The sequence below is a fragment of the Ictalurus punctatus genome, chromosome 1 (genome assembly GCF_001660625.3).
Source record: "Ictalurus punctatus breed USDA103 chromosome 1, Coco_2.0, whole genome shotgun sequence".
In the NCBI taxonomy this organism is placed as follows: domain Eukaryota; kingdom Metazoa; phylum Chordata; class Actinopteri; order Siluriformes; family Ictaluridae; genus Ictalurus; species Ictalurus punctatus.
The window spans coordinates 15,225,423-15,242,357 of NC_030416.2; the positions used below are offsets into that span (position 1 = coordinate 15,225,423).

A 16,935-nucleotide genomic window follows, 5' to 3' on the forward strand; every position below is an offset into this window, starting at 1 on the left:
ATGTAGTCTCGTGCAATAGCTGCTCTACATTAGTGGTCATTGTAAGGTGTGCCATTAACAAGAATGCGGTTCCATTACATACATTCATATTTCAATACACCACATTAACACTGCATTTGTTTTTTGGACAAATTCAGTTGCCTGAGAGGTTCTTTGTTTCGCGTGTTAAGTTTGAATTATGGTAGTTATAAACATATATCATTTTAAACGAACAAAATGGCTTAATGTTAGGTTACATGACTGTACGGGTTTGTCCGAGTATTCTTTTCTAGCCATCTGTCTGCTGTAACTAAAATAAACACAAGCAAAATGATGAGAGTGATGGAACACTGTGTTGCTTGGTTGAAAGCCATGCCCATCAGTAAGCCCCGCCCATCGGCAGTATTTACTGGCGGTGCGCTGTGTTCAGAGCTCATTCCGCATTGTACTTTAACCTGTTCTGATCGTGCTACACTTCATAATCAACATGGTTGTCCAAGTTAAATCGAATTTACCTCAATGCAGCAAAGCAATGGATGGAAACCAGAATAAAGTGGAGACAAACATCCTGCTACTTGGAGCCGAAAATGTCGGGAAATCAGGTAAGCGATGACCAATGTAAATATGAATATATGTCAAGTATATACAAATATATACAGTTTGTGTATATGAAATTAACTATATTTGTCATCTGATCCTGCAGCTCTTACTGTGCGGTTTCTTACCAAGAGATTCATTGGTGAATATGGTGATATCGGTAAGTTTGATAATACTGTAGAAGCCTGTAACATTTTTTCTAATTAAATATATATTTCTGTAAGCGCATATTTATTTTACTTACATATATTTGCTTTTCTAGAGTCAATATACAGTCACATTGACAAAATTGATGGCCGGGCTATCTCCTTCAACATCTGGGACTCCCTGTATCCACAGGTGGGGCACTAACATCTAACATAACATTATTGTTTTCACAGTCTTCTGTAATATGAGCGTGACTTATCTGACCTCTTTCTGAATGCCTCTTTAGAGCTGTGAGAGCTCGGAGTCAGTGAGTGAAGAACAGCTCCGCTGGGCAGATGGCATTGTGCTTGTCTACAGCATCTGTGACCGCGCCAGCTTCGAGGTGGTACAGCAGCAGGTAGCACTTATCCAGAAGCTGTCCTCTTCCTCCAGCTCCTCGGTGCCTATGGTGGTGGTGGGCAACAAGAGGGACCTGCAGCATCGCCGTGTTGTCTCAAGTGAGGAAGGGCGACTGCTTGCCCAGTCAGCAGACTGTGGCTTCTTCGAGGTCTCAGCAGCTGAGGCATACCATGGCGTACTGCTTGTCTTCCATGGCCTGCATGAACTCATAAAAGAGGCCAGGGGTGTCAAGAAAGGAGCTGCTGGTATCATGGGCATTATGAGGACTGTATCCGCTGTCTTCAGCAAGAAAAGGGAGTAGGGCGTCCTTTTTATGAAAGATGTTGTTATGACCAATATGTCATGTCCCCAAGCAAAGACAGCATGATTAATAGCCAGAGAGGGCAAGGGTGATCTGGACAACCATGGATCCTATTAAAGAGGAGTAATTGTAGGAACCTGGTTGTCTTTTTGTAAGTTGAAGGCTGAAATGAAGATCCTGGAAGGTTTACTGAGGTGGAAAGATGGTTTCTTCATGTATCTGAGCAGGTATCAGTTGCTGGATAGTGTACAGCCAGTGACTTTCTGATCATGGAGAGATACAAGCCAAGTAAACTGGGCTCAGAGCTGTTCTAAGAGTTTGAGGAGAATCTGTGAGACATGCAAATGCATTTGAGGGTTAAATGAAAGTGTGACCTTCTGAAGGCAACCTATTCATACAACCAGTGTGTATAGCCTACTGAAGAGCTTTCTAAATAATCTTAGGTTTCTTATGTACCAATGTGGAAGAACCTGTGTGCACTGATTGCTATATACTATACTTTTATAGATTATAGAAAATAAAAATGCTTTAAAAATCAACTTTGTTTGTTTTATTTGAATGGAAATGGTGCTCTTATATAGTGCTTTTATCCAAAGCACTTTACACTGTCTCTCATTCACCCATTCACACACACGGTAGCAGAGCTGCCATGCAAGGCGCTAACTTGCCATCGAGAGCAACTTGGAGTTCAGTGTCTTGCCAAAGGACACTTCAGCATGTGGAGACTTGCGAGCCGGGAATCGAGCCGCCAGCCCTACGATTAGTGGACAACCCGCTCTACCACCTGATCCACAGCCGCCCTCATATGTAGTGTCGTGGCTGGGGAGGCAGTAATAATTTAGCTTTATTCTGTATTCCAAAGCATGATAAATCTTGAGCTAACGGTTTTTAATCTAGCTGTGGCTATTATAGAGCAACTCCGGTTTGGATTACGACAAACAACACATTATCTAAAATAAAAGACTAAGTAAGAGTAGAAGAAAGTATACTGAACTGTTCATTACTGCAATAAATGTAGGGTTAGGGGTTATTAAAAATATTAACATTATTTAGGGTAAGGAGTATATACACTCACCATCCACTTTATTAGGAACCACTCATGTGGCAACAGCACAGTGCATAAAATCATGCAGATATATAGGTCAAGAGCTTCAGGTCATGTTCACATTAAACAGTAGAATAAGAATAAGTGTGAGATCTGTGATTTTAACCATGGCATAGTGCTAGATGGGCTGGTTTGTGTATTCCAGAAACTATTGGTCTCACACAAAATAGTTTCTTAAGGTTTACACAGAATGGTGTGAAGACTGGTTTGGGTCAAAGTCTATAGTAACTCAAAAAAGCAGAAAAGCATCTCCGAACGCACAACACATCAAACCCTGAGGTGGATGGGCTACAACAGCTGGTTCCACTCCTGTTAGCCAAGAACAAGAATCTGAGGCCATCATGGATGCAGACTCGCCCAAAGTGGACAGTTAAAGACTGGAAGAAGTCTCAGATTCCTGTTCTATCTGATGTCTGATGTTAAAATTGATTGAAGCTCTTGACCTGCATCTGCATGAGTTTGTGCATTGTGCTGCTTGGCTGCCACATGATTGGCTGACTGGATAACTACGTGAATGAGCAGGTGTAAAGGTGTTCCTATTAAAGTGGACAGTGACATTGGTCAGTATATATTACTTCCGAAAGTGAGTTGGCTCATGAAGCATTCTCCTTCTGTGTCTCAGCGCAACAAAACCCACAACACACTACCCACACATCCACTCTCACTGTCCTCCACTGGTGTGAGATCTTACGTCTGTAGCTGTTACTAAGTACCATGCCAGCCCACCCATGTTGACTTGGTGAGCTTCCATCTGTTTGTATTCCTCGAATTCCGTGCATACGTGACATTCTTGTATTAAGTAATGCTTCGGTCTCATACTGGTATTAACTCATTGGAAACATACTTAAAAAATAATTAAACATTTCTAAATATTGAAACAATTACTATTATAAACAGCAAACAGTGGGATATGCAATAAAATCATATGACTTGCCTTAAAATTAAAATTGTATAAATACATTAAGGTATGCTGTTGTGCAGATTTCTAAAGAATTTGGCTGGTAGGTTGTTCCAGGCTTCTTGGAGAATTCCAGCTCTTCTGTCTTGTAATTCATCCTGTAAAATCCCAGATAACCTTGTTTGTTGTCTGATCAGTAATGTGGTCTTTTATTTGACAAAATAGTAAATAAATAAATAAATAATCTATGTACATTGAATTTTAACAGGTTAATACAAGTCTTGTAATATATTTGACATTACATTCAAGAATATGGGTATCTGTTCATGTGTGGAGGCATGGTCAAGTGGGAATTCCAAAAAAAATTATTGTCATCTGAAAAAAACATTTTAAAAAAAGCAAGTATTGCTAGATAGATAGACAGACTGGTTGGTTGGTTGGTTGAGACACTGTTAAATAATATGTATTTAACATAATAAGGAGTCAAAATAACTTTCACTTCTACTTCTGAGAAAGAATTTTTTTGCTGTCCACTTGTCATTTCAGTGGACAAATGCAAATCAGCTGTGGTAATTTACTGGTGATTGGCATTTATCAATATATGCAAGCGAGTATGAAAAAAAAAAAGCTTTTCCAAAACTTTTGTAAAGCTGCCAGACATGGATTGGCTTAAGCAAAAATTTGCACACAAAAAAATTTTGCACACAGCATAAAAATTGCAAAATGATGCCCATTTCTTGAGGTTTTTTAAATTTATTTATTTATTTTTATTTTATTTATTTATTTATTTTTTACATTTTTTGGAGCGTCTACCAAAATGTGGCACATTACTTGAATTCACTGTATATACTGAGACTTATGAACGTTGCATTGTGTTTTGTAGAACCTGTTTGGTGCCATTGCCTTTTATGTGCTAGCATGCACTGGTTTTCAGGAAATAAACACAAATTAATCCACCATTAATCATCACCAATTTACCAAGGGTGCCAATATTAGTGGAGGGCACTGTATATGCTAATTCCTGCTGTAAAACAAACAAACAAACAAAAAAAACGGCATGAAGGGACTTAGTGTATGTTGCAGGAGATTTTAAGAGGACAATAAATTAGATGAGGACTGTTCTATTTGGCTGCATGGTTAACATTGTTCTGATTTAATAGCATACACCAAAGTTAAACTGCTGCATTCATGGGTGTGCTGCTCCGAATACAATCATTCTCTCTTCTCTCTCTACTTTCCATCATTGCTCTTTTTGTTATTGTAGATCCTTCTTGTCCTAATCTAATCAACAAAAGTTCATACTGTGCCTTGTGCTTCTTTCTTCACATGGCCCATAACCAGACCAACACTTCCATTAATGAGGCTTTTCTCAGAGCCTAGATCTCACTCAGACACATTACTGTGAACATGCTATAATGAGTACTGACAGTTACTTTAATTCCCCATTAAAAGCATCATCAGGGTTTGCAGGGAAACAATGTGATAGACTCTGTACTGATTTTCCTAAATCCCAAATTGAGAAGTTTGGGGCATATTTGACTACCAAACTTCATATACAAGAGCCAACAGAGACTGCGGTGAACACTTGAATGGTGAGCTATAGCATTTTTAAAGCCTATTTTATTTTAACAGAATATTGAATGTCTTCCACTGTAAATCTCATGAAGCATGCACTAATTATTTGGACAATAGAGCTAAATGTGATACCTGTTACCCATGATACCTGTGAGAATATATATATATCAGTCATATAAACACTGGACACATAGTGTATAATAAAGCCCGACAAAGGTTCAACTCAGTTCAAAACACCAACAACCAGCCAAGTCATCACATGGCCTTGGAGGGAGACAATTCGTCCTGGAGCCATCAACGTGAATCTGCCCTGAGGAACTCAAAGACAGGCTGGCAAACTCACAGCCTCACTGCTAATGCAGACCAATCCTCCCATCTAATTCTCATTATTTTTGAAGTGGAATGCGGGTTGGCCTAATGCAGGGGTAAGGGAGCGGATCCAGCTAGACCTTTCTCTTTAGCAGAGCCAGTAGGCTCCTCATGGGGAATTAATCTTAATTAATTAGACACAATTAAGTTGATGAATGCATGTAACCCCATTGCAATTCGGTTTACGTACCTGCAGAGACAGTTGTACTGTGTGAAACCACCTCAAGTTTTTTTTCACCTCCATTCTACTTTTTGTTGTGTCTAGTGTATTTGCTAATGGGCTCTGTCAACAGTGGAAAAAAACAACAGCAGCAGCAGAGATCACAAGTTCCTGCAATTATTGACTGAGACAATGCTGAGAAAACTGCAACTCCTCTGCAAGGGAAAATTCACTGACATGAGCTGACAAGGTCTTTCAACATCAATCCATATCATTAACGTGGTCATACAAACCAGGTTGTGATCTTTCATGCCAAATTAAAACCTGCAAGGTTGGAATAGTTTTCTATAACCCAAACCCAAAAGGTTGGAACCTTTTGGAACCTTGTCATAATAAATAAATATACAAATTCGATTTGATTCGATGTATATTATCACTTGAATCACTTCTAACCCATAATTCCCCTTCAAACTTTGGACGCACTTTCCAACTAGGTCTGATGCTTATGTAGGGTGATACTAAACTATGAAGTATGTGATTATTTATTTATTTATTTATTTATTTACAGATAGCATATAGTGTCAGAATCCACCTTAGCAAATCTATTTGAGAAAAGTGTGTGATGATATAATGTACATATTCTTTACCAACGTCAGCCACCGGCTTCTGAAGATGCAAACTTATCACCAAGCAAATACCGAAATACAGCCAGTAATACCAAACAGCAGCCAATCAGAAAAGGTTATTGTGACACTCATGCTAGAGTTGGTAAAGAGTCCAAGTAAACAGATGTTCTATAACCCAGTCATCAATTGCTAGTGGTCACCTGATATATCAGCATGTTTCCACCCAGATGCTTTTCTGAATCTGGTAATTGAAAATAGAGGTATCACTCAAAAGTGTAATCAAGCAACCTATTGTGTACTTATTAACAACCTGTTTTGTGATACAATGAGCTTGGAGCCCATAATCTCATAATCACAGAAAAACATTATGGCACTTCAAGTTTTGTATGAGATATTAGTTTTCCATTGCAACTGCTTAAAGTTTCAGTAGAAGGTTGTGCAGGGACTTAATAACCTTTAGCCAGCTTTTTGATCTTCTAACAGACCCTTCCCTGTGTTGCACACACAATCTACGGTTTGGGTTGCTGTCTCTTGGAGACAACCAAGTGTTTACTTTTCCATGTGCTATCTGAACATCTTGGTGTTCTCTAGGTCTGTGTGTCTGAGGGGGTGAGGGCAGCAAGCTCAGAGCTGCACGTAGCACCATGTCCCATGGGTGCACTATTCAATCAAAGCTCTTTTAAGCCCAAACAATCCTCTAAAACACATGGCACTGTCTGGTTTGTGTGTGTGTGTGTGTGTGTGTGTGTGTGTGTGTGTACGTGTGTACTTGTGTGTACGTGTGTGTGTGTGATTCTTGTGTGTACGTGTGTACTTGTGTGTGTGTGTGTGTGTGTATGTGTGTGTGGGATTCTTGTGTGTACGTGTGTACTTATGTGTACGTGTGTGTGTACGTGTGTGTGTGTGATTCGTGTGTAGGTGTGTAGGTGTGTGTACTTATGTGTACGTGTGTGTGTACGTGTGTGTACGTGTGTGTGTGTGATTCGTGTGTACGTGTGTAGGTGTGTGTACTTATGTGTACGTGTGTGTGTAGGTGTGTGTGTGTGATTCGTGTGTACGTGTGTAGGTGTGTGTGTGTGTACGTGTGTGTGTGTGTGTGTGATTCGTGTGTATGTGTGTGTGATTTGTGTGTACGTGTGTGTGTGTGCGTGTGATTTGTGTGTACGTGTGTGTGATTTGTGTGTACGTGTGTGTGTGTGTATGTGTGATTCGTGTGTACGCGTGTGTAAGTGTGTGTACGTGTGTGTGATTCATGTTTACGTCTGTGTGTGTGTACGTGTGTGTACGTCTGTGTACATGTGTATATGTGAGTGTGTGTACGTGTGTGTGTACGTGTGTGTACGTGTGTGTGTGTGATTCGTGTGTACGTGTGTAGGTGTGTGTACTTATGTGTACGTGTGTGTGTACGTGTGTGTACGTGTGTGTGTGTGATTCGTGTGTACGTGTGTAGGTGTGTGTGTGTGTACGTGTGTGTGTGTGTGTGTGATTCGTGTGTACGTGTGTAGGTGTGTGTGTGTGTACGTGTGTGTGTGTGTGTGTGATTCGTGTGTACGTGTGTGTGATTTGTGTGTACGTGTGTGTGATTTGTGTGTACGTGTGTGTGTGTGTGTATGTGTGATTCATGTGTACGCGTGTGTAAGTGTGTGTACGTGTGTGTGATTCATGTGTACGTCTGTGTGTGTGTACGTGTGTGTACGTCTGTGTACATGTGTATATGTGAGTGTGTGTGTACGTGTGTGTACATGTGTGTACGTGTGTGTGTACGTCTGTGTACGTGTGTGTGTACGTGTGTGTACATGTGTGTACGTGTGTGTGTACGTCTGTGTACGTGTGTGTGTGTACGTGTGTGTACGTGTGTGTGTACGTGTGTGTGTATGTGTGTGTGTATGTGTGTGTACGTGTGTGTGTATGTGTGTGCAAGTGTGTGTATATGTGTGTGTGTGTACGTGTGTGTGTGTACGTCTGTGTACGTCTGTGTGTACGTGTGTATACGTGTGTGTGTACGTGTGTGTGTATGTGTGTGTACGTGTGTGTACATGTGTGTGTATGTGTGTGTACTTATGTGTGTGTACGTGTGTGTACGTGTGCCAGGTTGTGCTTTTATTTGCAGTTAGGACTAAATTTCCCACATCTCTCATATAGAGCATGAGCTTTGCCTGAAATTTTACAACCTGAATGTCCACATATGGGAATACAAGATGCTGCATCGAAACCAAACTAATCTTCTGTACAAATAATGATTAAAATGGTGTAGGGGTGTCTGTAAGTGGGTGATGTCTCTAAAATGTGTTTTCGGGTGCTCTTGCAGAATATAATAATAAATGAAGGTGCAAAATGGTGCAAAAGGGGTGTTTTAACATGACAGCAACAGGACCTATGCCCCAACCACATATTCAAACTAGTAGCAGGTTTAAAGTTGGATGAAAAACTCCAGCTACATTGCTGATGCTGCCAGTGGCCACTCAAATGGCTAAGCTGATACATCCTTTGACTGAGGATGGAATGTCGTCGAGTCTGTAAGTAGAAGAGAATTGAAACCGTGACTTACCTTCGGTTTGAAAGGTATCTACAAAATGGAACTGTTTTGACGTTGGTGGAAACAGACTATAATTTCTAGGACCATTGTTATATGTTAGTGTCTCTCTACCCACGATGATGAGTTGTGATTCTTTCTTCTGAGCATGAGTCAGCCTGAGAAGCGTGAGTAAATTCATACGTTCTCTGTCACTGATGGAAGAATAGACCATCTTCAGAATGGAGTTTTAAGTTTGTAGTTTAAGGTAGAATGAACTTGTTCTCTTGTGCACCTGTCAGTGCATTCTCAGACCTTCAAAAACATCTAGTGATATCTGTGTAGTTTTTGCTATAAATATTTGCATGTCCTGTAATTTCTTAGATTTTTCTCTATTCGACTTTGTATTCATGCCGTGACATATGTAGATTTTGGAGCTTTTCAGTACAGCTTGTGATTTCTTTCACAGCTACAAGTTGTTTTTTTCTGTATTCCAAAGCTGAGATAGATGCCTGTTTTTACATGTTGTTTCTCTCCACTCTGGTGTGAGTCGATTTCATTCATTAATTGAGAGCTTAGTTTGTTAGCTTATGCTCCACAATGTCCCTCAATTGTCCTTACAGCAGCTGATCGTATTGTCACTGAGCCATTCTCATGGTGCATGCATACCCCTCAGTTTCCCTCAAATCTACCAGAGTTACCTGTGCTAGTAGAACTGGAGTGTTTATGTCACTATATTATCTGTCCACACTCTCACTGTTTTTAACAACCCCATGCTGACTAGTGAAGCAGCTGTTGTAGTTATGCTAGCATACAGTACTACATCCTGCTCCACCACAGTGCTATTGGCTATTGGCACTCTTAGGGCCAGAACTTATTTCCTTCCTTCCGTTCTCACAGCTAATGATTCCAGCAGACCTCAGACATATTCTCTTGCCGCCAGTGCCCGAATCTGTTGATGTTCCAAAGACAGACACCAGACATCAACTGTCAACCTAATTAGAGTACTAACCACAAGCTACAGAAAAAAACTAAATAAAACAGAAAACACGTTTAGGTTTTATCCAAGCTTATGGAGGGCATGATGCTTATTTTAGGGTTGAAACCACACATGCCCTTCACATCCTTCAACCTAAGCCCACTGATAGCTCATGATCTGTGAAGCAAGAGTATGTCTGTGGCAGTGTCTCAGAGACTCATCTATGAACTGGCAGCTGAGCCTGAATAGGGTTCATCCCATCACACTGAATTTGCTCCTCTGCTGGCCAGTGACCACCAAATCCCATATACCTCATTGCAATGATTACATCAACAGCTATGTGACATGATTCAGGGGCAATCAACTACACACCATGGGTGAGCCTTAGCTAGTATGTCAGACACTGACACGATTGTTCTGAACCACATGCCCCACTTTGGATACCTGCATTGCATCGCTGATAATTTCACCAGATGACACATGTTCTGATTCCCACTACCACAGTAAATAGCCAGAAGTATTAATGTCTTGCTGACAAAAGCTTATAATATTATCATGTATCTGACATGCATAGGTAGTTCTTTGGTGATTTTGCAGCTAGCACTGGCAACAGCTGCTATGATTGGTAGAGACCAGTCCCTCCCCTGTGGAGTTAATCAAAACCTTGCTTGTGACAGCTGGTAACCTGGCCCAGGAGATGGGAAATCTCTCTGCCAATCAGGTTTATGCCGAATGCCAGGCATGCAAAATGGACCTGAAAGGTCTTTGTTGCATATCTGGGCTACTCTTTGGGCCTGCAGCCAAAGAAACCCGAGAGAGAAGAGTTCAGGCTTCAGAATCGCAAAGCCAGCAGAACAAAATAGACTGGCCACACTGCACCAACACTTTTCCAAAGGCCGAATCAACATTCTGATGTCCTATGAAGGCCTACAGGCCTCATCAGTGCTGTAAGATATGAAATCACACAGCTAAGGCCCTAACAAATGCCCACGTGCCCCTTATCCACCCCATGGGTCAGGCATCCAAACATCCCAGTTAACCAAAACTCTCTAAGCCCATTTACCTTCCATATCTGTACTTTTACCTAAGAGAAAAGCTATTAATTAAAGTTTTCACTAAACAAATAGGCTTTCAGCTTAGAATTAAAGATGTAGACTGTGTTTGAGTCCTGAAAACTAATTGGAAGTCTGTTCTATAACTGGGGGGCTTTGAACAAAAACAAAACCTAGCCCTTGCTGTAGTCTTCATTATTGTAGATACTAATCAAGAGCCTGCACTTTTTGACCAAATCAGGTCTGGTGGATCATCCATAGACTTTTCCCCCAATATATTCCCCCATATTTTTTTTATATAAAATCTTGAAAGTACCATTGGGTTTGACAAGTTCTTGTCTGGATTTCATCTTATTTAATAGACTATTACTATTGTTAACACAAACAGGGTATGTTCATGAGCACCTATAATATGGTGTCCCACATTGTTCTGTTTTAGGCCCCAATTTTTAGTTTCCCTTTATATCCTACTCCTTGGGTATGTAATTCACAAACTGATCATGTGAAACAGTATAGCTCATCCCAAACACTTTGTGTAGTTGAGGCAGGAATACTTTTACTCCTGAAGATCAGTTGCAGCTCAGCTGGTGGAATCTTTTTCTTTCTGTATATTTTTCTTATATGCCGCCTTTGTTTAATTTGCTTTGTTTAAGAATAAACAGCCTACACAGAGAGTGGTACCAGGCTGGTCCTAGCAGTGTGAGATGTAATCATTGACTCTATCCAATTTACTATGAGTATGGACTTACACTGCATTATTTTCTCTTCCTGAGAGAGTCTCAAGAGGCCTGGACAAGAACACATAATTACAGGGAGTTGTGCTTGGCTAGCATGAGCTCTTAATGCTGTCTACACAGATAGGAAGACAAACAGATGCCTGGGAGCAGTTTGAGCAGCTGGAGAATGGTGGAGGGCACGTAGCTCTTTCTATTTTTGTTCCCAAACCCAAATGATGAGGTTAAAAAAATTGCATTACAGGGTGGTACACAACGAGTCTCTAGAAAAACAATCAAGAATAGTATGAAGTGGATGTGCTTAAGGGGTCTGATGTCAGTAGCCTCCCTTAAAGCATACAAGAGACTATCCATTATCTCTTATTTAACTAAATACGGATGAATCCAACAAACTCTAATTTCTTTCATATGGATTGTGATAAACACAAGTTCAGACATGATTTGCTAGTCATAGTAAACAATTTCTCTGTATTTGTGTACTGAAAAAATAACCCATGTTTGAGGGGTGAACACTTTATTTTGTTAATTACTAGATTTACAGTATCTCACAAAAGTGATTACACCCCTCACATTTTTGTAAATATTTGATTCTATCTTTTCATGTGACAACACTGAAGAAATGACACTTTGCTACAATGTACAGTAGTGAGTGTACAGCTTGTGTAACAGTGTAAATTTGCTGTCCCCTCAAAATAACTCAATACACAGCCATTAATGTCTAAACCACTGGCAACAAACGCGAGTACACCCCTAAGTGAAAATGTCCAAATTGGGCCCAAAGTGTCAATATTTTGTGTGGCCACCATTATTTTCCAGCACTGCCTTAACCCTTTTGGGCATGGAGTTCACCAGAGCTTCACAGGTTGCCACTGGAGTCCTCTTCCACTCCTCCATGACGACATCACAGAGCTGGTGGATGTTAGAGAGCTTGTGTTCCTCCACCTTCCGTTTAAGGATGCTCCACAGATGCTCAATAGGGTTTAGGTCTGGAGACATGCTTGGCCAATCCATCACCTTCACCCTCAGCTTCGCTAGCTCCGTGATGTCGTCATGGAGGAGTGGAAGAGGACTCCAGTGGCAACCTGTGAAGCTCTGGTGAACTCCATGCACAAAAGGGTTAAGGCAGTGCTGGAAAATAATGGTGGCCACACAAAATATTGACACTTTGGGCCCAATTTGGACATTTTCACTTAGGGGTGTACTCGCGTTTGTTGCCAGTGGTTTAGACATTAATGGCTGTGTGTTGAGTTATTTTGAGGGGACAGCAAATTTACACTGTTACACAAGCTGTACACTCACTACTTTACATTGTAGCAAAGTGTCATTTCTTCAGTGTTGTCACATGAAAAGATGTAATCAAATATTTACAAAAATGTGTGGGGTGTACTGACTTCTGTGAGATACTGTATATTGTGTTTATTTTTAGAGCACTTTTTGATCATATCAGCACTTTTGGTATTTGATTTTGGTATTTGGTACATAATCGCTTCTCTTGTTAGATTAGTCAAAGTCTGGAATTATAATTTCTTAATTATTTATTGTTATTTAGGTACAGTGGGGCTTGAAAATTTGTGAACCTCTTAGAATTTTCTATATTTCTGTATAGATCTTCCCAAAAACATCATCATATTTTCATCACAAATCCTAAAAGTAGATAAGGAGAACCCAATTAAATAAAATGATTTATTGAGGAAAATGATCCAATATTACATATATGTGAGTGGCAAAAGTATGTGAACCTCTAGGATTAGCAGTAATTTTAAGGTGAAAGTAGAGTCAAGTATTTTCAATCAATGGGATGACAATCAGGTGCGAGTGAGCACCCGGTATGTATTCATATTTTATTTACATTGGCAAATTTCAATTCTTTTTTTTTTTTTTTGTTGTTGTTGTTGAAAAACAAAGCAAATATATAGTTTGCATGTTCTCCCTGTGCTGGGGTTTCCTCTGGGTATTCTGGCTTCCTCCCCCAGTCCAAAGGCATGCATGGTAGGCGGACTGGCATGTCCAAAGTGTCCATAGTGTATGAATGAGGGTGTGAATGTGTATGTGATTGTGCCCTGGGATAGATTGGCTCCCTGTCCAGGGTGTACCCCACCTTCTGCCCGATGCTCCCTGGGATAGGCTCCAGGTTCCCCGTGACCCAGTAGGGTAAGCGGTATAGAAAATGGATATATATATATATATAGATATATAGTGTTTCTTCTGCTGGTTGAGTTTTATTTTGTTATTTTTCCCCTGGACTTTTTCAAGGTTCTACAAGATACAAAAGATGCAAAAGATGACATGCAAAAAAAAATTAGAAGCACATGCAAATTGTGAAATTTCATGAAAGTCTGTAATTTTCGCTCCTCGCCTCCGTACTTTCACTTCCCACACACACAGATTCATTCACAATGTCAGTTTTCATAATCAGTGCAGCTCACACTTCATCTGTCTTTAACAGTTTTATTCCTTTCTGTTAAATTCTATTCCATTACGATATTAAATATTTTCTATTTCATTATCATTATGTGGGGATCCTGTGTATTTATTTAGTCATTAGTGTTCAACGATTTAAAATGCTTGTAATATACACCATATGGCCAGAAGTATGTGGATAGCTGAGTACATCTCATTCCAAAATCACGAGCAGTAATACTGATTTGTTACTCTATAACAACCTTCACTCTTCTCGGAAGGCTTTCCATTATTTTGGAGCGTGGCTGTGGGGATTTTTGACCATCAGCCACAAGAGCATTAGTGAGGTCGGGCACTGATGTTGGTCGAGGAGGCCTGGAGAGCAACCGTGATTCCAGTTCATCCCAAAGATGTTCAGTGGGGTTGAGGTCAGGGCTCTGCGCAGGTCACTCAAGTTCTTCCACTTCAACCTTGACAAACCATCTCTTTTTGGACCTCGCTTTGTGCATGGGGCATAGTTTTGCTGGAACATGTTTGGGCCACTACATCATACAAATACATCCTATACAATTGTGTGATTCTTTGTGGCAACAGTTTGGAGAAGAACCACATACTTCTGGCCATATAGTGTTTGGCAAAATGTGAGAAAAAGTCTTGAGAAATATGTTAAAGCAGGAGTTCTCAAACATTTAGCTGTCAGTGACCCATTTTCAGTGTTTAGACAGTGTAGATTAGATTGCAAACCCCTATAGTCATATGTCACAGGACCCACTTGTTGAGAGCAGAGACACTGTTCCTTGACATTTGTATGCAATTAAGAAAAGCTCTAATCCAGTGTGGTTTAAATACAACAAGAGAAATGTCAAAACATTATTTCCTGCAGCTGAGCAAAGAACATTTGCTCCCTCTTGTGGTTGAGGAGCAAAGCATACCAAAGACTCTCTGTCTATATCCAATATAGTATGAGATTATCATGAGCAAGGGTTAGCACATAAAAAAATCATTATTTCATTGCAAAAGGAATTGAATCTGGCTCTGTTATTCAGCTGTATCTAAAGATTTTATTTGGACTGAATAATGATTGTCAGATTAAGATTGTAACTAATCTTTGTATGACATAATTTGTCCAGTATGAGAAGAGAAATTTGACACCACAATATGAAGAAATAACATTAAATATGTGCAATTTTCCCAGCACATCCTGTGCAATAGTGTAATTCCCATTCTGTGATAAACGATTCATTTAGAATTTTCATGGCAATCAACTGGACAATGAGGAAGCCAACATTAAAATATTTAGAATTTTAAAAACCTGTTTTCAAATAAATTTTTTAAGCTTAATATGTGTTGTATTGAAATGTATAGAAAGTTTTAGTACATAACTACACCCATTGAAATCAGTATTACTTATTTGGTTGTCTGGATGAGTAGTAACTTTAGTGGATTAAAAAAATTATTATACACCAATCAGCCTAAAAATAAAACCACTGACAGGTGAAGTGAATAACATTGATTATCTCATTACAATGGCACGTGTCAAGGGGTGAGATATATTAGGCAGCAAGTGAACAGACAGTTCTCGAAGTTGATGTGTTGGAAGCAGGAAAAATGGGAAAGTGTAAGGATCTGAGTGACTTTGAAAAAGGTCAAATTGTGATGTCTAGACGAATGGGTCTGAGCATCTCCAAAAAGGCAGGTCTTGTGGGGTGTTCCTGATATGCAGTGGTTAGTACCTACCAAAAGTCGTCCAAGGAAGAACAACTGATGAACCTGCGATACAGTCATGGGTGCCCAAGGCTCACTGATGTTTGTGGGGAACAAAGGCTAGCCCGTCTGGTCGGATCCCACAAAAGAGCTTTAAAGGATTTGGTTCAGATAAGGTGCCACCAAGATGGTGTGTCCATTAAGACACAATAAAGCCCATTCTCATCCAATGATCATTTATTTGACAATAGCAGTGCTGCAATCAAATCCCAGAGGTGAATGGTATAATGTCATGCACACAGCAACTCCATGAAAAAGGTCTCAAAGAGAGAAGGAAAGGAATGTTGGCCCCAACTTGCTGCGTGCGCGCACACACACACACACACCAAACATAGGTGGCTAAACACTGATTCACTGCAGCTGTGGGACCTAGCTCCTCCCCCAAACAGACTACAGTGAGGGAAAGAAGTATTTGATCCCCTGCTGATTTTGTATGTTTGCCCACTGACAAAGAAATTATCAGTCTATAATTTTAATGGTAGATTTATTTGAACAGTGAGAGACAGAATAACAACAAGAAAGTCCAGAAAAACGCATGTCAAAAATGTTATAAATTGATTTGCATTTTAATGAGGGAAATAAGTATTTGACCCCCTCTCAATCAGAAAGATTTCTGTCTCCCAGGTGTCTTTTATACAGGTATCGAGCTGAGATTAGGAGCACACTCTTAAAGGGAGTGCTCCTAATCTCAGCTTGTTACCTGTATAAAAGACACCTGTCCACAGAAGCAATCAATCAATCAGATTCCAAACTCTCCACCATGGCCAAGACCAAAGAGCTGTCCAGGGAGGTCAGGGACAAGATTGTAGACCTAAACAAGTCTGGAATGGGCTACAAGACCATTGCCAAGCAGCTTGGTGAAAAGGTGACAACAGTTGGTGCGATTATTCGCAAATGGAAGAAACACAAAAGAACTGTCAATCTCCCTCGGCCTGGGGCTCCATGCAAGATCTCACCTCGTGGAGTTGCAATGATCATGAGAACAGTGAGGAATCAGCCCAGAACTACACGGGAGGATCTTGTCAATGATCTCAAGGCAGCTGGGACCATAGTCACCAAGAAAACAATTGGTAACACACTATGCCGTGAAGGACTGAAATCCTGCAGCGCCCACAAGGTCCCGCTGGTCAAGAAAGCACATATACATGCCCGTCTGAAGTTTGCCAATGAACATCTGAATGATTCAGAGGACAACTGGGTGAAAGTGTTGTGGTCAGATGAGACCAAAATGGAGCTCTTTGGCATCAACTCAACTCGCCGTGTTTGGAGGAGGAGGAATGCTGCCTATGACCCCAAGAACACCATCCCCACCGTCAAACATGGAGGTGGAAACATTAT

General features: G+C 40.4%; 1 protein-coding gene across 1 annotated transcript; it reads left to right on the plus strand.

Moving 5' to 3' along the window:
- The first annotated feature begins 114 nt into the window (after positions 1-114).
- zgc:171704 (RERG_RasL11_like domain-containing protein) lies at positions 115-1,962 on the plus strand. Its single transcript, XM_017471843.3, has 4 exons — positions 115-581; positions 683-736; positions 839-915; positions 1,010-1,962. The coding sequence occupies exons 1-4, from the start codon at positions 467-469 to the stop codon at positions 1,421-1,423; spliced, it is 660 nt and encodes a 219-aa protein (XP_017327332.2). The 5' UTR covers positions 115-466; the 3' UTR covers positions 1,424-1,962.
- The last annotated feature ends 14,973 nt before the right edge of the window (positions 1,963-16,935 follow it).